This window comes from Saccopteryx leptura, chromosome 9, assembly GCF_036850995.1.
Source record: "Saccopteryx leptura isolate mSacLep1 chromosome 9, mSacLep1_pri_phased_curated, whole genome shotgun sequence".
Taxonomy (NCBI): domain Eukaryota; kingdom Metazoa; phylum Chordata; class Mammalia; order Chiroptera; family Emballonuridae; genus Saccopteryx; species Saccopteryx leptura.
This window is the reverse complement of record NC_089511.1, coordinates 82,057,137-82,082,682: the sequence shown is the minus strand read 5'-3', so window position 1 is coordinate 82,082,682 and position 25,546 is coordinate 82,057,137. Positions and strand designations below refer to the sequence as shown.

Below are 25,546 nucleotides of genomic sequence, written 5' to 3'. Positions count from 1 at the left end.
AGGCACCCATCCTCAGAACTTTTTTTTTTTTTTAGCAACAGAGACAGAGAAGGAGACAGAGAGAGGGACAGATAGGGGCAGGCAGGCAGAGAGAAAAGCATCAATTCTTCGTTGCAGCTCCTTAGTCTCCTTAGTTTTTCACTGAGTGCTTTCTCATATGTGCCTTGACTCCAGCAGAGCAAGTGACCCCTTTCTCAAGCCAGCAATCTTGGGCTCAAGCCAGCAACCTTGGGCTTTAAGGCAGCGACCTTTCGGCTCAAGCCAGCAACCATGGAGTCATTCATGTCTATGATCCCACACTCAAGCCAGCAACCTCAGGGTTTTGAACCTGGGTACCCTGCATCCCAGTCTGACTCTCTATCCCTGCACCACTGCCTGGTCAGGCCGTATACTTTTTATCTTGCAAAACTTCCCATTCTCCTCTCCCCTAACCCCTGGTAAACACCAATCTACGTTCTGTTCCTATGAATTTGACTGCTCTGGGTACATCACATAGTGGAATACTTAGCATAATATCTTCAAGATTCATCCATGTTGTCGCATGTGTCAGGATTTCCTTCCTTTGTAAGACTGATTATTCCATTGCACATAGAGACCACACTTCACTGATCCATTCATCTGTCAGCAGATACCTGGGTTCTTTCTACCTCTTGGCTACTGGGGAAAATGCCACTATGAACATAAGTATGCGAACATGTCTTCAAGACTTTGCTTTCTGTTCTTTTGGGTGTACACCAGGAGTGGAACCAGGGGTCAGAGGGCAGTTCTACCTTGTAACTTTTCATGGAACCACCCTGATTTTTCTACAGCAGCTGCACCATTTTACGGTCTCACAAACAGTGCCCAAGGGTTCCAATTTCTCCACATCCTTGCCAATGTCTGTTATATTCTGTTCTTTTCATAATAGCTATCCTCTTGGGGGAAAAGTGGTACTGCTCTGTGGTTTTGATTTGCATTTTCTTAATTCAAAATGAGATTCTGCAATAGAAACACGTCTAATGCAACCAAAGAATGATTACAGTAAAAATAAAATGTAAGGCCAGAATGGAATGGCAAGAAATATTCAAAGTAATGCAAAACAAGAGCCTACAACCAAGACTTCTCTATCCAGCAGGGCTATCGTTTAAAACTGAAAAAGAAGTAAAAAGCTTCCCAGACCAAAAAAAAAAAAAAAAAAATTCAAGGAATTCATTACAACCAAATCAATGCTACAAAAAATATTAAGTGGCCTGCTGTGAACAGAACAAAGGGGGGAGAAATCTAGTAAAAGAGGAATGTAGATTTAAAGAATAAGATGGCAATAAACAACTACATATTAATAAAAACCTTAAATGTAAATGGATTAAATGATCCAATCAAAAGACATAAGGTAGCTGAATAGATAAGAAAACAAGACCCGTACATATGCTGTCTACAAGAGACACACTTCAAAACAAGATACACATAGACTGAAAGTAAAGGGATGGAAAAAAATATTTCATGAAAATGGAAATGAAAAAAAAAAAAAAACTGGGTTAGCAATACTTAGACAAAATAGATTTTAAAACAAGGCTATAGTAAGGGATAAAGAAGGCCACTACATAATGATAAAAGGAATAATCCAACAGGAAGATATAATCACTATAAATATTTATGCACTAATATAGGAGCACCTAATACATATAAAGCAGATTTTGATGGGCATAAAGGGCGAGATCAACAGCAATACTATAATAGTAGGAGATTTTAATACCCCACTAACATCACTGGTTAGATCCTCAAGAAAGAAAATTAACGAAGAAACAGCAGACTTAAAGGACACACTAGATCAATTGGATTTAATAGATATCTTCAAAACCTTTCACCCTAAAGCAGCAGAATATATATTCTTTTCAAGTGCTCATGGTACATTCTCTAGGGTAGATCATATGGTAGGACACAAAACGAGTCTCAACAAATTTAAGAAGACTGAAATCATATCAAGTATCTTCTCTGATCACAATGGCATGAAACTAGAAATCAACTACAACAGAAAAACTGAAAAACATTCAAACACATGGAAACTAAATAGCATGGTATTAAATAACGAATGGGTTAACAATGAGATCAAGGAAGAAATCAAAATTTTCTTTGAAACAAATGAAATCAAACATACAACAACTCAAAATTTATGGGACACAGCAAAATCAGTCCTGAGAGGGAAGTTCATAGCACTATAGGCATACCTCAAGAAGCTAGAAAAAACTCAAAACAACTTGACCCTGCATCTAAAACAACTAGAAAAAGAACAGCAAGAAAAACCCAGAGGAAGTAGAAGGAAGCAAATAATAAAAATCAGAGAGGAAATAAATGACATAGAGGCTATAAAAACAATACAGAGGATCAATAAAACCAAGAGCTGGTTCTTTGAAAATGTAAACAAGATAGATGAACCTTTAATAAGACTCACCAAGAAAAAAAGAAAGAAGACTCAAATAAATAAAATTAGAAATGAGAGAGGAGAAGTAACTGACACAGCAGAAATACAAAGGATTGTAAGAAAATATTTTGAAGACCTGTATGCCATAAAATTAGACAACCTAGGTGAAAAGGACAAATTCCTCGAAACATATAATCTTTCAAAAATCAATATAGAAAAATCAGAAAACCTAAACAGACCAATTTCATCAAATGAGATTGAAACAGTAATCAAAAAACTCCAAACAAACAAAATTCCTGAGCCAGATGGCTTCACGTGTGAATTTTACCAAATATTCAAAGAAGAACTAACTCCTATTCTTGAATTTTGAAAAAATTCAAGAGGAGGGAAGAAGTCCAAACTCCTTTTATGAAGCAAGCATAATACTGATTCCAAAACCAACCAAAGACAACACAAAGAAAGAAAACTATAGACCATATCCCTGATGAACTTAGATGCTAACATTCTCAACAAAATATTAGCAAACCAGATCCAGCAATACATGAAAAAGTCATACATGATGATCAGGTGGGATTTATTCTAGGGAGACAAGGTTGGTACAATATCCGCAAATCAATCAATGTGATTCAACACATAAACAAAAGATAAAAATCACATGATAATATCAATAGATATAGAAAAAGCATTTGATAAAATCCAGCACCCATTTATGATCAAAATTCCCAGCAAAGTGGGGATACAGGGATCATACCTCAACGTGATAAAGACCATTTATGACAAACCCACAGCCAACATCATACTCAATGGGCAAAAATTAAAAGAAATCTCCTTAAGATAAGGAACAAGGCAGGGGTGCCCCCTTTCACCACTCTTATTCAACATAGTTCTGGAAGTCCTAGCCACAGCAATCAGACAAGGAGAAGAGATAAAAGGCATCCAAATTGGAAAAGAAGAAGTAAAACTATCATTATTTGCTGATGATATGACACTGTACATAGAAAACCCTAAAGTCTCAGTCAAAAAACTACTGGACCTGATAAATAAATTCAGCAAGGTGGCGGGATATAAAATCAATATTCAGAAATCAGTGGCATTTTTATACACCAACAATGAACTGTCTGAAAGAGAAATTAAGAAAACAATCCCTTTCACTATTGCAACAAAAAAAAATAAAGTACCTAGGAGTAAATTTAACCAAAGAGGTTAAAGACTTGTACTCAGAAAATTATAAAACATTGATAAAAGAAATCAAGGAAGATACAAACAAGTGGAAGCATATACCATGTTCATGGATAGGAAGAATAAACACCATTAAAATGTCTATATTACCCAAAGTAATCTATAAATTCAGTGCAGTTCCTATTAAAATACCAATGACATACTTCAAATATATAGAACAAATATTCCAAAATTTATATAGAACCAAAAAAGAACACAAATAGCCTCAGCAATCCTGAAAAAGAAGAATAAAGTGGGGGGTATCATATTTCCTGATATCAAGTTATACTACAAGGCCATTGTACTCAAAACAGCCTGGTACTGGCATAAGAACAGGCATACAGATCAATGGAAATGAACAGAGAACCCAGAAATAAACCCACACCTATATGGTCAATTGATATTTGACAAAGGAGATAAGAGCATACAATGGAGTAAAGACAGTCTCATTAACATATGGTGCTGGGAAAATTGGACAGGTACTTGCAAAGAAATGAAAACTGGATCACCAACTTACACCATTCACAAAAGTAAACTCAAAATGGATAAAAGACTTAAATGTAAATTGTGAAACCATAAACATCTTATAAGAAAACATAGGCAGTAAACTCTCCAATATCTCTCATAGCAATATTTTTGCTGATTTATCTCCACAGGCAAGTGAAATAAAAGACAGGATGAACAAATGGGACTATATCAAACTAAAAAGCTTTTGCACAGCAAAAGACACCATTAACAAAATAAAAAGACAACCCACACAATGGGAGAACATATTTGCCAATACACCTGATAAGGGGTTAATAACCAAAATTTATAAAGAACTTGTAAAACTCAACACCAGGAAGATAAACAATCCAATCAAAAAATGGGCAAAAGAAATGAATAGACACTTCTCCAAAGAGGACATACAGATGGCCAATAGGCACAAGAAGAAATGTTCAACATCACTAATCATTACAGAAATGCAAATTAAAACCACAATGAGATACCACCTTACACCAGTCAGAATGGCGCTCATCAACAAAACAACACAGAATAAGTGCTGGCGAGGATGTGGAGAAAAGGGAACCCTCCTGCACTGCTGGTGGGAATGCAGACTGGTGCAGCCTTGTGGAAAATAGTATGGAGATTCCTCAAGAAATTAAAAATGGAACTGCTCTTTGACCCAGCTATCCCACTTTTAGGAATATATCCTAAGAACACCAAATCACTGATTCAAAAGAAGAAATGCACCCCCATGTTTATGGCAGCATTGTTTACAATAGCAGAGATCTGGAAACAGCCCATGTGTCCATCATGGATGAGTGGATTAAAAAGCAGTAGTACATACACACAATGGAATACTACGTGGCCGTGAGGAAGAAGGAAATCTTACCTTTCACGACAACATGGATGGAGCTGGAAACTATCATGCTAAGTGAAATAAGCCAGGCAGAGAAAGAAAAATATCATATGACCTCACTCATTTGAGGAATCCAATGAACAATGTGAAGTGAGCAATGGGACAGAGGCAGAAGCGGGATCACAGGACCAGAGGGAAAGGGTCAGAGGGAAAGTAGAAGAGATGATGGGATTAGAGAAGGAAAAGAGATTAATGAAATTATATATACATAACACAGCATTATAGAGAACAGGACAGCAAATCCTGGAGGGAAGGGGGAAGGTTTTGGGGGGAGGGGGCATGGGGGGGAGAAGAGGAATAAGGGGGTGGGGGAGGTATATTTGGTGGGACACTGAATCTATGTAAACACAAATTAAAATCATAAATAAAATAAATAAGTAAATAAATAAAATGTAAAAAAAATGCTAGTGCTCTCAAAATGCTATATTGGCTGACAGCATTGTTTCCTGACATCCCTGTGATAAGAACGACATGAGGCCTGGCCGGATAGCTTGGTTGGTTAGAGTTAGAACATCATCCCAAAAGCACAAAGGTTGCTGGTTCAATCCCTAGTCAGGGCATATACGGGAACAGACTGATGATCCTATCTCTCCCTCTTTCTTCCTTCCTCTTTTAGAAAAGAAGAAATAGAACGCCATGAGGCCCAGCTCACTGCTCACTCGGTAAAACATGCAGTTCAGAACAGACAAGACGGCAGCGGCATCCACATTTCTCACGGTCAGAGGGTATAACCATTACCTGCCTCCTGGAAAAAATCTCAGCCCCTATACTGGAGGAAGAGAAACTTAAGAAAACTATTAGAGCCTGACCAGGTGGTGGCGCAGTGGATAGAGCGTCAGACTGGGATGCGGAGGACCCAGGTTCCAGATCCTGAGGTTGCCAGCTTGAGCGTGGGCTCATCTGGTTTGAGCAAAGCTCACCAGCTTGGACCCAAGGTCGCTGGCTCCAGCAAGGGGTTACTCGGTCTGCTGTAGCCCCATGGTCAAGGCACATATGAGAAAGCAATCAATGAACAACTAAGGTGTTGCAACAAAAAACTAATAATTGATGCTTCTCATCTCTCTCCCTTCCTGTCTGTCCCTATCTATCCCTCTCTGACTCTCTCTCTCTCTCTCTGTCTCTGTAAAAAATTAAATTAAATTAAATTTTAAAAAAAGAAAACTATTAGAGTATTACAAGTGTTTGTTACAAAAAAGGTTCCTGTGAAAATCATCCTGAATGACACAAATTGCTAAATAAAACCTCTGCTTGTTCTAGAACCTAGAACTGGTCAGAAAAAGGACAGGTTACCTTCTGCATATTCAAACCTACCTGCTGAGCCCAGGCAATCCTTCCACTTGCTCCACTGCTCATTGTTAACTCATCAAAGCAAAATAAATACTATAAAAACTCTCCCTGCAATCGGTCCCTCTGTATTTTGCTTCAAAATAGCTGGAGGTGGGAGTGGGACAGAGGTCTCACAAGACTGGATGAGTTGGTCATTTTTGAAGCTAGGTGATGGGAACGTAGGCATTCATTATATTATTCTCTTTCAAAAAAAAAAAGAGAGACTTTCCCTTAAAAGGTAAGGGCTTGGCATATCATTTCAGACATTTTCAACAACCTGTAAGGCAGGCAGCAGGTAGGTGAGATCAATATTTCACAATGAAAATACAAAGATTTATCAAGGTCACTAGTTCAGGTGAGAGTTCAGACTGGCCCCCAAAGCCTCCTGCTGCACCATACGCACCCGTGCTGGATCTGCACCCCAATCCTCGGGCCTCACTCCACACACCCAGCTCCTGAGCAAAGACTACACCATCTGTAACAGAGCTCGGCAGGGAGGGGCCAGGTAGCCTCCCCCAGCCAGGCGCCCGGCTTCCCCACCAAGCTCTCTCAGGGTTCATTTTCCTGACTGTTCCTTTTTGTCCCTTCCTGTTCTGCCCCAGTGCACATGAACTGAAAAAATGATTAACTCATGGCCACATATAGCCAATTCTGCAAAACTCCGATAAAGCCTCAGCGCCTTTCAATCACCGACAACTACAAGTCTGGATTCGTGAGCTCCACTATTTGAATTCGGTGCTGTAAAGGTGCAGGGCCCGCAGCCAGGGCAGCAGTGAGAGAGTTTCACTCTAACTGCAAAAATCAAGACGAGAATCAGAGGTCAAGGCACAAGGCCAAGTGAGCACAGCCGGCAAGGATAATGACAGCTGTGTGTACAAGTGGCCAAAGTGTGAAACTAGCCTGCCCAGTCCACATGGCTCTCTGCATACAGCTGGCCAGGGGAGGGCCTCCAGGTGGGGCCAGAGGACTCGCTCCAGAAAGGGAGCAATGCAGGTCCGGAAGTCACATGTAGGATAGGATAGGATAGGATAGGATAGGATAGGATAGGATAGGATAGGATAGGATAGGACAGGATAGGACAGGATAGGACAGGATAGGACAGGAAGGATAGGATAGGATAGGATAGGATAGGATAGGATAGGATAGGATAGGATAGGATAGGATAGGATAGGACAGGATAGGACAGGATAGGACAGGAAGGATAGGATAGGATAGGATAGGATAGGATAGGATAGGATAGGATAGGATAGGATAGGACAGGATAGGACAGGATAGGACAGGATAGGACAGGAAGGATAGGATAGGATAGGATAGGATAGGATAGGATAGGATAGGATAGCGGTCCTACCACTAGGGAGAGCCCACAGGGACCTAACAGATGGCCAGTACTGCCCTACTGCAGAGGCAAGGATGAGCGTAGTGAAAACTTTTGTAAGTACAGGGAAAGCCTGGGGTGAACGGCCAAACCACTGAATCTCACCCTATGTCTCCAGGACAGAAAACCCCAAAACCCTGAGATAAACTGTCAGGAGATGATACCATGTAATCAGAGGTGAAAGACTAATAAGTCTTGGTTAATCTGCCTTGTTCTCAAGAGTTTCAGTCCTAACAACTATGTGTGGTGACAGATGGTGACTAGACTTATTGTGGAGATCACTTCATAAGGTTGAATCACTTCATAAATGTGAAATCACTACATTGTACACCTGAAACTAATATGATACTAAATGTCAACTATAATTACAAATAAATGTTAGACCCTGGCCGGTTGGCTCAGCAGTAGAGCATCGGCCTGGCATGTGGAAGTCCTGGGTTCAATTTCTAGTCAGGGCACACAGGAGAAGTGCCCATCTGCTTCTCCACCCCTCCCCTTCTCCTTCCTCTCTGTCTCTCTCTTCCCCTCCCGCAGTCAAGGTTACATTGGAGCAAAGTTGGCCCGGGCGCTGAGGATGGCTCTGTGGCCTCTGCCTCAGGGCCTAGAGGGCTCCAGCTGCAACGAAGCAACGCCCCAGATGGGCAGAGCATGACCCCCTGGTGGGCATGCCGGGTGGGTCCTGGTCAGGCGCATGTGGGAGTCTGTCTGACTGCATCCCCACTTCTAACTTCGGGAAAAAAAATACAAAAATAAATAAACAAATGTTTTAAAAAAAGTTCCAATCCAAATAAATGCCAAAATCTACAGTAGAAGTGAAAAGTGGCATCTGTATCTCCTGCTGTATCTCCTTAGCCCCCAGAACCATCTCCAGCCAGTGTCCAACTGTTCTGCTGCTCTCTCAGGCAAGAGTCCTTGCAGGTACTGTCATGAGTCACCAGTCCCCACTTCCTCACATCCCACTGGCTTCTCAGCCAACTCCAGGTGGGATTCAGTCCCCCCAGAGCAGCTATGGTCAAGGTCAACAACAACCCCCACCTCATCAAAGCCAATGACAATTTTCTGTGCTCATCCACTTCTCCCCCCTGCAGCACAGTGGACTGCTCCTTTCTGCCTGAAAGGCTTCCTCTCCAACTTCCACGGCACAGGGTCTTCCCATCCTCCTTGTACCTCAAGACATGCTCTCAGCCAACCTGGGGGACTTTCCACCTCAACCTCACCTCCAGTGTGCCAGCCAGCGCTCAGCCTCCAGGCCCCCCCTTCACAGTCAGCACACTCTCCTTCAATGATTCCATCCAGCCCACCCCTTCCGGTGACTCCAGAATGGTCACTAACACATGAAAGTGACACTCTATGTAACTGGCTAGGAGACCGTTCAAACTCTTCTGCCCAAAATCCCATTTCAGAACAGGGTACCACCATCCATCCCCTTAACTGCAGAACCATTCCAAAATCAGATCACACTATCCAACTGAAAACCTGCCAAGAGTTACTTGAAGAGTAGAAAATAAGCCTGACCAGACAGTGGAGCAGTGGATAGTGTCAGACCAGGATGCAGAGGACCCATGTTCAAAACCCCAAACTTGTCGGCTTCGGTGCAGGCTTACCAGCTTGAGCATGGGGTCACTGGCTTGAGCATGGGATCATAGACACAACCCCATGGTCTCTGGCTTGAGCCCAAAGGTTGCTGGCTTGAAGCCCAAGGTCGCTGGTTTGAGCCCAAGGTCACTGGCTCGAGTAAGGGGTCCCTCGCTCTGCTGTAGCCCCTGCTCAAGGCACATATGAGAAAGCAATCGATGAACAACTAAGGTGCCACAACAAAGAATTGATGCTTCTCATCTCTCTCCTTCCTGTCTGTCTGTCCCTATCTGTCCCTCTCTCTGTCTCTGTCTCTATCACACAAAAAAAAAAGAAGAAAAGAAGAAGAAGAGGAAGAAGAGGAAGAAGAGGAAGAAGAAGGAAGAAGAAAGAAAGGAGGAGGAAGAGGAGGAGGAGGAAGAGGGGGAGGAGGAGGAAGAGGAGGAAGAGGAGGAAGAGGAGGAGGAGGAGGAAGAGGGGAGGAGGAGGAAGAGGAGGAAGAGGAGGAAGAGGAGGAGGAGGAGGAAGAGGAGGAAGAGGAGGAGGAGGAGGAAGAGGAGGAGGAGGAGGAGGAGGAGGAGGAGGAGGAGGAGGAGGAGGAGGAGGAGGAGGAGGAGGAGGAGGAGAAAATAAGTCCAACCACTTACTGAGAACTGCCTGGTCCTCCATGACCTGGCTCCCCCCGCCTGCCCTCACCTACCTTATCTCCTCTCCTCTACACTCACTCAGCTCCAGCCACAGGGCCTTCTCTTCATACCTCCCATATGCCAAACTCATTCCTGCCTGAGGCCTTTTGCAGACGCTGTTCTCTCGGCCTAGAGCATTCCTCCCCAGGCTCCAACAGGGCTGCCTCTTCACATACTCAGGTCTCAGTCCACAAGCCACCTCCTCAGAATGTCCTTTCCTGACCACCCTGATCAGGAGCTGAGCTTTTCTATCCACTCCATTGCTCAGTAGGCTAACACCACTCCTGGTTAAAGACAGCACCACAGGGCAGGGCATTATTGCACTTGCCCAACCTTAACTCCCAGAGCCTAGAACAGGGCCTGGTCCACAGACAGATATACACTAAATACCCTGCTCCAATTCCTACTGGGGCACTCCTGAGGCCGAGATGGGACAGGGATTGGGGGAGACTACCACCTATCTGGGCCAGGCTGGGGCAGTCTGGTACTCAATCACCAGAGTACCTGGACCATTTAATTCGTTTGGTTTTCAATCACCCTGGCCTTCCACATCATAGCACTTAAAAGTCTACTTTATAATTTACTTGTTGCTAGAGCAGGACTCATTGGCCCTGCCCACCATTCCATCCAGAGCCTCAGAGGCCTGGCAAATCACAAGTGTGTGGAGAATCATGATTTACTACATAAAGGACTAGGCCAGGGAAGGCGGCCGCTCCTGTGCACTCACCCAGAAGATGATGTTGTAACTGAAGAGGAGGTACTTGTACCAGCAGCTGACCTCCGCATTAGAGTATCGATAATAGTGCATCTTCTAAGGAGCAGGACCTGTGGGGAGACGTGGAGCCATGAGGCAGCAGGTTCGGTCTGCACCCCCCCAAGACCACCCCCCCCAAGGGAAGAACAAAGGGGAGGCGCACACACAGACTCGAGACCTCCGAACTGTTACCCTGTGTTTTCACCTGTCTGGCACAGGTGCACTATCAATGACAGCTATAACTTAGGCAAAAGTCAAATTAACTTGACTTTCTGAAAACACCAATAAAACAAGAGGAGAAATTTTGAAATTTTTATATGTGTCTCCGAAATAGCAGGACTTCTGTTTGGTGCCCAAGGTTGTTGGCTTGAGCCTAAGGTTGCTGGCTCGAGTAAGGGGTCACTCGCTCTGCTGTAGCCCCCTGGTCAAGGCACATATGAGAAAGCAATCACTTGTCCACTGGGTACTGATATTTTTCACTGTATGGTGGAAGAAATAGGAGTTTAGGAAGGTCATGTGACTTGCTCAGGGACAAGACAAAAATATGACAGGCCCCAGGATCTGAACCAAGGACAGGATTCCTGGGTACGTTCTTTCCACCTGCCAGGACCTCAGGCACAGCAGCCAGGAGTTAAGAGCCAAACAAAGAAATGGGGACTCGACCACTTCAGGAAGACAAGACTTAATCCAACCGTGGCCAGTAAGGAAAAGCCCGAATTAAGGCTCGGTGTCTGTTCATCTCAGATTTTCTGAGACAGCCTGCCAAGCTCAGTCTTCACAGAGGTGAGGGAGGTGGAGCTCCTGGCCTGGGTGGGGGAGACCCCACGAGCCCAACATCCACCTCACTCTTTCCTCCTCTTGCTCCCTTGCTTAACCTCCCCCGCCCCCAGGGCAGGGGCCACTCTGTTCTATCTGTGTCCACCCCCAGTCTCCCAGAGAATCCCACCGAAAGAAGTGCCCGCAAAGGAACTCAGAGGGCCTGACTCACCTTATTATTTTCCTTGTTGAACCCAATGGTAACCCAGGTGAACCCCACCCTCGTCCTCCACCTGCTGCAGCCAAAGGAGTGGCTGAAGGAGGAGGAAGGAGGGCATGCCTCCAGCTGACCCCCAAGGCAAAGTGGGTCTGAGGTCTACAAGGGAACAGTGCCCCCAGCCCCATTTGCCCTACTTTCCAGGGTGAGAAGAGGGGCACACCAGAACAAGACCATGGCAAAAACAAACACGGCTACTGGCAGTGAGGACACAGCCCACCCACAATTACCAGTAAGAAACCAACTTCTGCCGGGCCGCAGGAGTGGCTACTGCCAAATCTGCTCCTGGGAACAGCCTCACTGGCCTGCCCACTGCCCTGAGTGGGGCCAAGAAGGGTATGCAAACCGCATTCCTCTAGAAACAGGTGCTGACTGCTCGACCATCTTCCCACAGGGCGGAATCAACAGGCGGTTTGGACACCACTCTTCGCTCATCCCCTCTGACCGAGAGGGATGAGAGTGTGGTCAGTGGCCTGCCGGGAGAGACAGGCCAGTCTGAGCTCACGAACCAGCCAGGGAGAAGGTAGCCCCACCCCACCCCCATCCTGCCATTCTACAAAAGTCTCCTCTCAGAACAAGTGAGAGCACAACCCCAAAAGGCACTGCAGGACAGACACAAGGACACACAGGAGGCCTGAGCGCAGTCTGGCCACATAGGTGGCTGTCGGGAGGGGCCCAGGTGCTCCCAGCAGACTCCTTCCGACAACACGTCCTGACCCTGGGCAAGTTCCTGCCCTCTGAAGGCCGCAGCCTTCTCATCAGGCTCTTAGTCACCATTGAAGAGACCAGATGGCCACTTCAGAACAGCTGATTCCTCCCCAGGGTGGGGGGCGGGGAGAGAAGGCACTCTACTACCCCTAGGCCCCCCGGCCCGGCCCGGCCCCCCAAGTAACCTGAAGGGCAGGGAGGAAAGGCTGCCTCCAGCCGGTGCACTCCTGCTTCTCAGGCCAGGGATGGAGAAGGAGGTCCTGAACGTCAATGTCACACACAAGAAGAGCCTAGTGTCCACAGAGGCGCAACCCAGAATGTAAACGGAAGGAGGTAAGGGGACTTGTTTGAACCCCAGCCTAAGCCACATCCTCCAGCACTGCCGACTGAAGGGAACAGACCAGTGCTGGACTCCTGGCCCAGTGCCCTCAGCACTTCAATGAAGGATAAAGCTGCCAACCTGAGGTGACAGTCACAAAGAACCACAAGAAGGCACTAAAGGCAGTGATGATGAAACTACAACCCAGATCAGACCCAAAATTCAGCCAAAATGACTCTACAGTGACTGTGGACGCAACATCTCATTTTCTCAACTGAGTCACGGCAGAGGAACTTGGCTCTCTACCAACTAATGAATTCAATTTACGCAAAGACCATATTCCTTGAAACACAGTCTTAGCCTCCTAAAAGATGGGTAAACTTGACCCAGATACCAATTACCACTGCTAACAGAGAAGGCTCTCCAAACTTAAAATACTCGTTTTAGAAAAATGACCAAAAAATGGATACTATACTGAAATGAAAGGACAATATAGTTAACAGACGGAAATATAGGCAACAGCACCGGAAATGAAATTTAAAGACAATCCAGAGATGTTCTTTTATGCTCTTTAATTTAACAAAATCACCCCCACTGTCGCAGCAAGCCCATGGTGAGGCTGGTATGCTCAGACTTGGATGGCACAGTCAGCTGTTCTCAACCTTCAGCAAGCAGTACCGTTACAGACATTCAAACCTCCTCCCCCTCATAGAAATGGTCATTACCCCTAATCCAATAAACGCATGACTAAGAATTTACCTCAAAAAAATAAACCAAAGGAAGAAGGACATGCTTTAAGGAGGAAATCTGCACATTGTGATTTGCAATTATGAAACAATTTGTAGCATGTGGTTAAAGGCCAAAATGGAACATGCAAGCATGAAAATGGTTGCATGGGTGGGGAATTTACAAGTGATTTTTTAAAAAGGTTTCCATTCTCACACTTACCATTACCAGTATGTAAGCTGAGGCCACTGCCAAGGGTAAGAGGCTTGTGCTGCCTGCCTCCCTGCCTGGAGAATGCTGCCCCTGCCCAGGGTGGTGCCCTCAACAGTCATTATAAGCAGGGCTTGTCTACTTTAGGGTTACATTAACCTGTACGATTTCTTCCTCCTCTTCTCCCTGTCTCTCTAACTGCAAAAGTAGCACATGCTTAATCATAAAATATTTAAAGAACAGAGTGCAAAAAGTGAACTGGCAATGAGTAAGCACTAAACAATAGCTTTCAAATTTTTTACCATGGCCCACAGTAACACATTTAACAAAATCAATCTAGTGCACACATTCTTGCATGCTCAACTAAAATAAGTCTCATAAAACAGTATTTCCCCTTACTACATGGAATGCATTCTAGACTTGCTGTTGTTTGTTTCCCCCCCCAAAAAAAACTGTGTGTTTGTGTGTGTGTGTATATATATACACACACACACACACCCCTGTACATAATCTAAGAATCAACTCTTGTAAAAGCTTTGCTGAGAAAAACAGCAGTTCCTAGGCCGTGGGCCAGACCTTCAACTTTCCCTGGAACACTTGCAACTTCTCACTATCTTGATGTTGTTCAAGACGAGAATCACAGGTCCACCATGTCGTCACATGTGCTAGAAGTTCCTGAAACCAAACCGAGTTAATACCTGATCTAATTGCAGCTTCTACTTCTCCCAGAAACATAATCTCAATTAACCAGTCTTGAATTCTCTGATCACATACCAGTAAAGTAATCTGTCAGATGGGCCCTCTCCTATCCCCTCCTTAGAAAGCAGAGGTGATCTGCATGGTAACAACCCCTTTCTTTTCCCCCAAAGAAAAGATTTCCAGGCCCCGGAATAATTCAGTGTTTTGTTAATAGCTCCCCTGTCTCACCTTTTTCCAATAAAAACTTTCTATTTTATACAATTCCTCTGAGCATCCTCCTAGTTGCTAGATGGGGCACTGCCTCATTCATGAATCGCTTAATAAAGCTAATCAGATCTCCAAATTTACTCAGTTGAGTATTTTTTTTTCTAATAATGTTTATATCCCAAATACCTCTTAGCAATTTCTGTACATAATATGCTGTATTACTACTATCCTTGCACTTTCAGTTTTAGTTATTACCTGTTCACTTCCTACCCCGGAAGACAAGGATAGATCAACTCTTTACACCCGTACAAACCGCCTCTTCCCCAAACCACTACCTCACACTTCTTCCTCAACTAGAGTTAACTCCATCCAGTTAGAGTTCAACTATAGCTTTGGCTAGAGTAATTTTCAAAGTTTACATTATTATGACCATGTGAGCTATCAGAGTGAGCCATATAAACCATGATTTCTTTTCCTGTGCAACTTTTTGTTCTCTGGAGTTAATAATTCTCTGATTCTTCTATTTGCTTACTTTTCTACAAATTTGCCAATATTCTACCCCAAATTCAATGCCAGTTGTTCCAATCTCCTCTCAAGAATGCATTCACATCAGGTATTCTATTTTCACTTCTCCTGGAAGATCTCTCTCCTGAAGCCTTCAGAGCTGCTTCCATCTGGGCCGGGCATGGAATTCCCTTCACCTTGCGGAATACAGCCGATGAGAGAGCCAATCTTTGCTCACCTTTGTAGAGGAATCCTTCAGTGCAAAAGGGTTTTCAGACCCTGTATATCTGAAAATAGCTTTATTCTATCTACCTAAATGACAGTTTGGTTGTGTACAGTATTCCAGGTTGGAAATCAATGACACTGAGAATGATGAAACCATTGGTCTACCAGCATCTTCCATATTCCTGTACATTGAGAAGCCCCAAACCACTCAGATCCCTGCATCTGACTCTGTTATCTCTCTCTGTAAAGTTGTGAGCTTATCTCTTTCTCCCCAGCATACTGGAAATTCAGAGTCCTGGTCTGGGTCTGTTTCATCCACTTGGCTCAATCTGATGAGCCCTTCTGATATGGAAATCAATATATCCTGCTCTTCCAGGAAATTATTTTTCTTGATGATTTTTCCCACCTGCATTTTCCCTTTGTTCTGTCTCTGCAACTCCTTCCTATTAATGGTGGAAATTCTGGCTGATTCTTTCATTTTCTTAACTCTTTTGCTCTATTATCCACTTTTTCATCTTCACCTTCTAGAAGAATCCTTTATGTCTTTTTTGACTTTTTTTTTTAATTCAAATATCATTTTAATCACAGTCCAAGAACATTCAAATAATAAACCAAAAAGAAACAGATGTTAAAGATTGGTCTTCAACCATTACGGCTAATGACGCCATGCTGCCTATGATCTCGTGGACATAAACCACACCCACACCTGAGTGGTCACCATTTCATTCAGCAGAGCTCCTTTAACCATGAACTGCTTGACGCTACCAGTCTGAGCACAACTGACTACATTTCTCAAGCTCTGAATAGTTGCAGGGATCTCAACTGAGAGTGAAAAACAAAATCTCCACTTTGGCACAGTGACCAAATGTGGCCACTCAAGCTTAGGCTCTGAGTAAGTCACAGTAGCATCTAGAAGTGCAGGGGCCTTCTCCGGGAGGTCACAGACAAACTGGGCCATGGTTCTAGACTGACTCCTTCACCGTTATCTTCTAATAATTCTATTAATAGTTTTGCTCTGACTTCATTTTTTTTATTTTTAATACTTTTTTTTGGAATCTAAGTTTCTGTAGTATCCTGTTCTTTTTATTTCTTTTCTTTTATTTTTTTTTTAGAAAGAGAGAGAGGGACAGACATGGGCAGACAGACAGGAAGGGAGAGAAATGAGAAGCATCAACTCGTAGTTGTGACACCTTAGTTGTTCACTGATTGCTTTCTCATATGTGCCTTGACCGGCGGGAGGGGTGTTGGAAGGGGCTGCAGTTGAGCCAGTGATCCTGGGCTCAAGCCAGCGACCTCTGGACTCAAGCCAGAGACCATGGGGTCATGTCTATGATCCCACGCTCAAACTGGCAGCCTCAGAGTTTCAAACCTGGGTCCTCACCATCCCTAGCTAATGCTCTATCCACTGTGCCACAGCCTGGTCAGGCTTCTGTTCTTATTTCATAGATACAATATTTCTCTTATCTCTCTGAGAAAATGTCTAATTTTTTTTTCTAAAATGTTCTTCTAAGTTGCTTTTTTTCCTTTTTGTTTTGCTTCCCTTCACGTTAGGCACTTTCTTCAGATGTTGGTAATCCTTGGTAACTGTCATAATCAGGTACTGTAACCCTTATGACTGAGGAGCACCAAGCCCTTGGGCAGGCAAGTCTTTCTGTGTGAGGCGATCTGGCCAGGCCATCTTCTGGGAAGTTCCTGTGTTCAGCATCTTCAGTTCTTTCCCCTTGGGCCTGTAGGATTTCTTTTATCTCCTGCCTGGACAGTGATGGGGCTGGCTGTCAGGATTCTAGATGCTGGGGCACAAGGACGATCTTCACAGAAACCTCCAAGGATACCTCGAGTCTCCAGACCTTGGTTTTCCTTCTGCAGATTCAATCTCCCACTTCCAGCTAAAGAGAAGAGGCAGCCGCCACCAACTACAGAGGAAGGACCAGGATCTAGAGTGTGACCACATCAACTGCTCTCAAGCAAGTCTTGTATGAAGCACCTCTGATGCTCCTTCCCTCCTCCGCCCCAGAATCATAACATAGTGACAACATCATCTACATTTTAAACTGGGTCATTCATCCATCTATTCCTGGCTTGCAAATGATTTCTTGCTCTTGTCTCCTTTGCCCTTCCCCCTGTCCTCACAGACTAATTCCTTTTTTAAAATCCTCTATATCTTTTTTTTTGTCAAAATTCATTTTTATTAATAGAAAATAAACACTTGTTCCACTTTCAGTTGTTATACTTGAAGTTGCTAACTTTAGGGAAAAAAGAATTTAAAATAATCACTTAACTCTATTTTGACTAAAACAATGAAACTGGCTTAAGAAAAAAAGTATTCAGCACCATTTTGTTCATAGGTCTTCCAGAATTTGTTCTTAATTAAGAGTTTCTGGAACTTTCCTGTCGAGAACGGACAGGAATTAGAGCCAGAGGGGCCGCCAGGGGGAAGGTAAGGAACCGGGGTACACTCAGCGTGACGCGGACTGCACGCTCCCTCCCTCCATGCTCGCTCAGGAGGGACACCCTTTGTTTGCAGCACTGAGGTATGAAAAATCAGACTGTTGTTAGCTGGGCTTTCCAGCTAATAACAGTTCATCTCGGGCACAGATGCTTTTGGTCTTTAATGTCCTATGAAAATTATATATTTTTTTTTCTTTTCTTTTTTTTTTAGGATATTTTGCAAATAGATTGGATTTAGTTCAATTTTTTTGTTAGTTAAATATGTTTAACAGGGTTCACTATGCTGCCAGAGTGCGTGTCTGCTGGCTTAGTACCCTTCTAAAATATATACAATACACGGAAGTAAACCATAGTCTTAAAGCACACTTAGGATACTGCAGTATTTAAAGCAAAATCTACTTTAACAAATGTCTATAATTAGATGCAGCAGAGGAAACAAAATCCAAAGTCTTGACGAGGGAGACGCGGTCTCCCATGAAGCTGTGCTGCTTAGGAAACTTAAACATCATGTGCCCTTAAAGTGGCTCACAGAGAGGCACGCAGGCGCCATCTCCTCGTCCTTGACTGTGAGATTCCAATCAGGGCTGGGCCAGAAATGAGCACGTCTAAATGGCTACACAAAGGTTAAGCCTTTTACGCAAAAGAGCATCTGTCCGTCTGCATCCATGAGCAGTAGTGCTCACCAGTTTCCTAATCACACAAAGGCAAGTCCATACGCTTGGTCAGATGTCAAAGGAACGGGAGGTGGACTGTTAGGTCACCCTTGGTCAGCGCTCCTACTGGCTCGTCGCTACTGTGTGCTGTTCACCAATGTGAGTCAGGTGGACCTTTGTGAGAGAAGAGTGTTGGGTGGACAGGACCACTTTAGGGCATTTCTTTCTAAAGGGAATACACAACAGGTCAGGGGTTAGGGGAGGTAATGCAGGGAAGCTACTCTCGCCAGCTCAGAAGGAGTTGATGAAGCCCATATATGCATTCAAGAAGCCCATGGGATCCTCTAGCTGTGGGTAGTGGCTAATGTGGTCATCCAGAATCGACACTGTGGACGGCGGCAGCGTTTTCCTGTACAGCTCCAGGAACTCCGGGTGGGGTTCACCGGATCCAGAGGCCAGCAGATAAAGTGAACGGGAATAGTCACAGAGGCGAGAGCTCCCACCCAGCGTCTTCTAAACTTCTTCCTCTGACTGATGTGCTGTAAGAGACTGTTGATCTCTAAGTTCCGTCGTTGCTGCGGATCCCTGCCCACATGTCCCACAGCTCACTCTCTGAGGGCCGGGTGTGTGGCCCAAAGACTGGGCTGAGACCGCGAGAGAACACAAAAAAGTTCATCAGTCGTGTGAGGATGGGCGACAGCACGCCTCCATCTTTGAGAAGCTTTTGGAGGAGGAGGGGACGGTGAGTCTCAGGAAATATACCTCCATTCGACAGACAGAGACTCTTTATGGTAAGCCGGCCGGATCGATTCTGCTTGAACTTGTCGAGCAGCTCCTGAGCCACGATGTCGCCATAGTCGTGAGACAGGTGGTTGACCCTGCGGTTCTGGAGACAGAGATGCCACAGCAGCGCCTCCATGACGCTGGTCTGCTCAAATATGGAGCAGTGGTGTGGCCTCGGTTTGTCACTAAAGCCGAAGCCTAAGAAGTCGAGGGCAATCATGGGGGGGAACCTCAGCGTCAGACCTTCCCAGATGTTGTACCAATCGCAGCTGGATGTTGGAAAGCCGTGTAAGAGAACGACTATCTCCGGACTTCCGACCACACCCACAGAGTCTTGGGAGAAGATGCACAGTCCCTTGTAGGTGAAGAATTTGCCTGATGACTTCCATGAGTGAAGAGCAGGGGAGAGCTGGGGGGGGCAGGGTGTGCAGACAGGCCGCAAGCAGGGGCACTGCCAGGAGCCCCACCTGCACCCACCACTCCCTCATCCTGTGGCAGAAAGGAACGAAGCTAAAGAGCCAGGCAGCCGTGGATACGAATCCCAGCAAGTTCCCTTCTTCCCCCTCCTTTTCATCTTAATTCTCCAGTATCTCCTAAGTTCGTCTCCGTCTGCTCCATTCCCACTACTATTTTCAAATCCTCTATATCTTAACTTTCATGGCATTTTAGGATAAAGTAAAATTAGAGACATCCACTGAATCTATCATTTTTACCCAGATCACTAAAAGTCTTAAAAATATTTTTAATTGCCATCACTTTATTGAGCAAAGTTAAAAAATAAAATAAAACAACAGAAAAGATAATTCATAACCACATGAAAGAAAGAGGGGAATACACTGCAGATGTAATTAAGGTGACTAATCAACCGACCTTAAAAAAGGCAATGTATCTGAGCTGGTACGATGTAATGTGTGTGAGAGCCTTCAAAGCAGAGCCTGCCGCCTGCTGAGGGGAGGGGTCGGAGGGATGCCATGCCTGGGGGGACGTAATGCGCTGTTTGCGGGATCCAAGACAGAAGAGCTGCCTGCAAGGGCCAGGAACTGTCCTACCACAGCAAGGAACTGGATTCTGCCAACAACCTGAGTGAGCTTGGAAGTGGGATTCTTCCCCAGACCTTTCAGAAAGAAACACAGACCTGCCAATACCTTGATTTAGGCCATGTGAGACCCTAAGCAAGAGAAAGAACTCCTTGAACGACACTGTACCTGGATAACACCATAACCCATATATCCCCCAGCTACAACCCAAGTTATCCTCTCCCCCTTTCTCCAGATTCAACTTTTCCACTGGGTCTTTGAAGTGTCAGTATTAAGTAACATACCTAGTCACAAGTCACTCTCAGGAAAGGGCAGCCATATTTCCAAGGGAGCTGGGCATCTTGCCAAGTAGCATACCTTAGGCCCTGGACATTTCTACTATTTAGGAAGAGAATTCTCTGAGCCCAGCGGGTGCTGGAGAATGTTCACAGGCCAAAGGAACAGGGGGGTCCAAGAAGAGAAACCCAGGAAGAGACAAGTGAACATGCAAGGGAAATGAGTTCCATTCCCCTTGGAAGGAGTGGGCTGACAAAGGCAGGCAAGAGCAGGATGCCTCAATGCCCTTGAGAACCTCACACAGAGGAACCCTCTGAGAGGGGAAGGAGGGGCTCAGGTTTACGAGCTCCCCACTCAGCTCTGACACCCTCAGAGTCAGAAGTGTCCACATACAACTCTAACCCATACCCCTTAAGGCCCAACTCCCTACCCCCAGGGTCTGCCCAAAACCCTGAAACTGGACAGTGGCAGCAACCACTCACAGGGATCTGCAAGTTTGGCTCTTCACTGCCAGAAGACACTACAAAGCCACACAGGGGTCAGGGAGGGCCACACAGGTGTGGGGAAAGGGAAGTCCCAGAGTTCTGAAATCCTCAGGCCCTTGGCTGCCAGCCCTGGGATGACCCCCACGTGGAGGTCCAGGAAAGCCCAAGCCACAGCTCTGAGCCCCACCAACCTCTCCAACAGGACTGGGGTTCTAAGTGCTTGGCTTCCTGTACGAAACTCGGAGCAGAGCAAACACAGCACTATGAGTTTCCACCACCCACAACCCACAGTCCAAGCCTGCTGAGTTTAAAGGTGCATGGCGGAGCCTCCTCATTATCCGGTGAGGAGACCTTTGTCCACCTCACTACTATAAGCAGGAAGGAAGCAGAGGGAGGGGGGATGTGGGTCAGAGGAAAGCAGGGAGGTGTCGGCTCAGCGGGAGAAGTGCTGAGCCTGGAATGAAGGTTACTTTAATCCAGTGATTTTCAAACTTACTATTTTTATTACTTTTTAAGCTACAGGAGCCTTTGTTTAAAAAAAAAAAAAAAAAAAAAAAAAAGACCTGACCCAAAAACCCAGCATGGAGGCAGGCAGAGCAGGTCACTTGCCGGATTCAGGTCGCTGGGGGAGTAGGGACAGCGCTGTGAGGGGCACATGTGAAAAGGACGGTGGCTGGGCTGGTCCCAATTCTACAGGCATCAGAACCACTCAGGGAGCCTTCGCCCAACCACACACGGAGCCGGCACGGGGGCTGTGACAGACCTGGAAACTTGCATTTGAAGAGCTGTCCTTTACAGCAATCTGTGTGAAGGGACCCCCCGCCACACACACAACACACACACACACACACACACACACACACACACACACACAGGCCAAATCTGGCACAATCTGAGCTTCAAAATAAGCAGTAATAGTAATGGGTTTTAACACTGAATAATGTAAGTCAATTCTAATATACAGCTAAATGGCTACATAAACAAGTGGGGGAAAGGGGAAGTTCTGTACAGCAGAATGCCAAATAATAAATATAGACTGGCTCAATCGAATTACAGTCATCAGCATTTAGCAGCCAGGACAAATAACGAATTCTATTAAGAATCATCAGTGGGTTCTGTCCTAATCTGTCTAGGTCCCGTAACAAAACACCACCGACTGGGTGGCTGATGAAGAACAGAAACTTATTTCTCACAGTTCTAGGGGCTGGGAAGTCCTAGGTCAAGGTACCAGCATGGTCAGCTGAGGGCCCTCTTCCTGGTTCCAAGCTGCCACCTTTTCACTGTGTCCTCACCTGGTGGAAGGGGCACTGGAGCTCTTTGGGGCACTAACCCTATTCACAATGGCTTGACTCTCCTGACCGAGGTACCTCCCAAGGCCTCAACTCCTAACACCATCAAATAGGGCATCAGGATTTCAATACTGCATGGCAGGGGCGGGGGGGGGGGGGGGGTGGTGGTGCCCACAAACACTCAGACCATAAGGAATTCTAAAACTAGTTAAGGAGCGTTCCATGAGAAACAGCACGTTTTACACAGTCTCTGTCTCTCTCTATAGGACACTTACTAATTACAAAGGCTATAAAAGGTCGCTGGCTTGAGCCCAAGGTCACTGGCTTGAGCAAGGGGTCACTGGCTCAGCTGGAGCCCTCACCCATCAAGGAAGAGATGAGGAAGCAATCAATGAAATCAATGAACAACTAAAGTGGTGCAATCACATGTTGATGCTTCTCATCTCTCCCTTCCTGTCTGTCTCTCTCTCTTTCTCTAAAAAAAAAAAGAGAGAGTATAATAGTAACTCAACAGTGCAGAAACCCAGCAGACACTACATTAACCAAGTCATCACTGTTGTCATCACTGGTAATGAATTAAGCCAACACTGGTTCCTCCTAAGGGGATGCACTGAGGACACTGCAGGACACCTGACAAAACAGAATACTTGCATAATGAGGAAAAAGCAGAGAAACACCCCTGGCCAGGTAGCTCATTCGGTTAGTGTTGTCCCAACACACCAAGGTTGGTGGTTCAATCCCTAGTCAGGGCACATATGGAAAAAAATCCAATGAATGCACAACTAAGTGGAACAACAAATCAAGGTTTCCCTTTCTCTTTCTTTCTCTCTCTCTCTTTCCCCTTCCTCTCTCTAAAATCAATAAATAAAAAATTTTAAGAACATATCAAAGACACCCAAATTAAGGAAGACTCTACAAAATGGCTGGCTTCACGTCAAAATGAAGCTTGTGATCATTTCCCTTTAATAATGGGGGTGGGGGTGTGTGGAGATAAAGCATTCAGGCAACAAACAAGCAAGGGCCCAAACACAGATCTTGAGACAAACTCATCAAGCAGCTCATTCAACAGCGCCAGCAGCATCAGGGTGGCACTGGCTCACCCAGGTGAGGCAGGGCCTCAACACCCATAGCTGCTGCCCCCAACTTCTCACAAAGCCGGGTGAAAGGGGGCCTGGCACCTTACTGGCTCTGCAGCTGCCAGCTCATGAGAGGGTGAAGAGACCAGGCTGCCACAGGGCACTGTGCCCTGTGCTAATGGCAGCAGGCCTGTTTCTGAAAACCTGAAGTGAACATGAAACGTTTACACCCAGAAGCCATTTACATAGATGTAGAGAATCTGGGCCCAGTTACAGTGAAATCTCCAACGTGGACAAGAACCCAGGATGCCAACGTGTCAACTATTCACTCTGAAACTCTCAGCTAGAGACTTGAGGGCCAAGGGCTCCCTGCCTGGTAAGATGGAAGACAACGGCACAGCAATCCATCAGCACACAGACTCACTCGGCCACTCCCGCAGGGTGAAAAGGCTTCCATTGTGGGAGACAGACACCTCGGGACTTGGTTTGGCATGTTCAAACACCAGCATGCCAGGCACCCAGCATGAGACTGTGGAGACCAAGAAGTTGGAGTAAGACCCATGCCTGACTCGGAACACAAGTCTCTCTACTAAGAAGGGAGTCAGGTAGGTGATGGAGGGCAGGACCAGCGCTGGAAGGAAGGAGGAGGTGGGAAGCTGGTCAGGAAATGCTACACAGAGCAGAGGATCTAAACATGAACTAGATGAGAGCTCCACAGTCTGGGAGGGGCCACGGAGCCCTGAGATGCAGAGGCCACACTGCAACCCAAGATGATGGCAGCCAACAAGGTTCTCGGATTCAGACCACCAACGAAGCCGAGTGTGTCCCCACCCCCGCTCTGCAGGTGGCACTGAGACACAACCCATGTGGCTGCCCTTACAGGGCTGACACAGTTCGGGTGGGAACCATTGCTACACACCACAGAGGTTCTGGGTGATGACTGGGCCCACTCCTGGGGAGAAATAAACCCTCCAATAACCGAGTCTTCAGCACCATTAAAGGAGCGGCTCCAGTGTGATACAAGGTTTGACCTGCTGTAGATTTTTGAAATCTTCTCTTTGTAGCAGTTGCCCTACCCCCATTTTCCTCCCCCCCCCCCAATACAAAGAAACTATAAAAGAGAATTTAGAGCCTGACCTGCGGTGGCGCAGTGGGTAAAAGCATCGACCTGGAACACTGAGGTCGCCGGTTCGAAAGCCCGGGCTTGCCTGGTCAAGGCACATATGGGAGTTGATGCTTCCTGCTCCTCCCTCCTTCTCTCTCTGTCTCTGTCTCTCTCTCTCTCTCTCTCTCTCTCTGTCTCCTCTCTCTAAAATGAATAAATAAAATCTAAAAATTAAAAAAAATTAAGAATTTAGAATTATATATATTTACTCCTTTTCTTCCATTTTCTACGCCTGAAAGACAAAGATTGTGGCTCTGAGATTTCAAAAATCTGTGTATCCTTAATTGCGGTCTACTACAATATACCCAGACATACAACCTCCTTCACTCCAGGGTCAGCACTGGGAGCACCCCTAGTCCAGCCCGGGGCAGCGCCTGCCACCCAGCCTCTCTGAGCAATGCCAACAGCCTGGGGAAGAGCTTCACAGAGCTGACTAAACAAACTTCCCAAACAAGTTCCGAAAAGTGAAGCCTGATGGAGAAAAATAAATAAAACCAAGTGCTTTGAAAATGTTAAGAGAAAAGAAATAAGGGGGGAGTGGGGTAGAGGTGTAGTTTTTTATTTTTTTAATGCAAATCAATAGTTGGAAAGTGCTGAAAAAGTCTGAGCAGAATTTGGAAAGAGTCAGCTAACCTGAGCTGTTCAGCCCGCTACACAATATACCAGAATGCAGGGGGTGCTGAGCAGGGGGCCGAGGGCTCCTCTAGCCCACCAGCACTCTCACCCCCAGGCCTGTGGGCACAAGCTCCTCCCCACAGGCCCCCACCCACCTGACCAGAATGCAGGGGGTGCTGAGCAGGGGGCCGAGGGCTCCTCTAGCCCACCAGCACTCTCACCCCCAGGCCTGTGGGCACAAGCTCCACCCCACAGGCCCCCACCCACCTGACCAGAATGCAGGGGGTGCTGAGCAGGGGGCCGAGGGCTCCTCTAGCCCACCAGCACTCTCACCCCCAGGCCTGTGGGCACAAG

General features: G+C 45.7%; 1 protein-coding gene and 1 pseudogene across 3 annotated transcripts in view; both read right to left on the bottom strand.

The window, feature by feature from the left end:
- Positions 1-25,546, bottom strand: part of TSPAN14 (tetraspanin 14) — a 76,783-nt gene that overhangs the window by 34,270 nt on the left and 16,967 nt on the right. For all 3 annotated transcript variants that reach the window (XM_066348798.1, XM_066348800.1, XM_066348801.1), the window contains one exon: positions 10,708-10,805. In XM_066348798.1, the coding sequence (XP_066204895.1) occupies positions 10,708-10,788 (81 nt within the window). In that variant the 5' untranslated portion in view covers positions 10,789-10,805. The remainder of the gene's footprint in view (positions 1-10,707; positions 10,806-25,546) is intronic.
- On the bottom strand, positions 18,341-19,737 carry LOC136380847 (mesoderm-specific transcript homolog protein pseudogene; annotated as a pseudogene).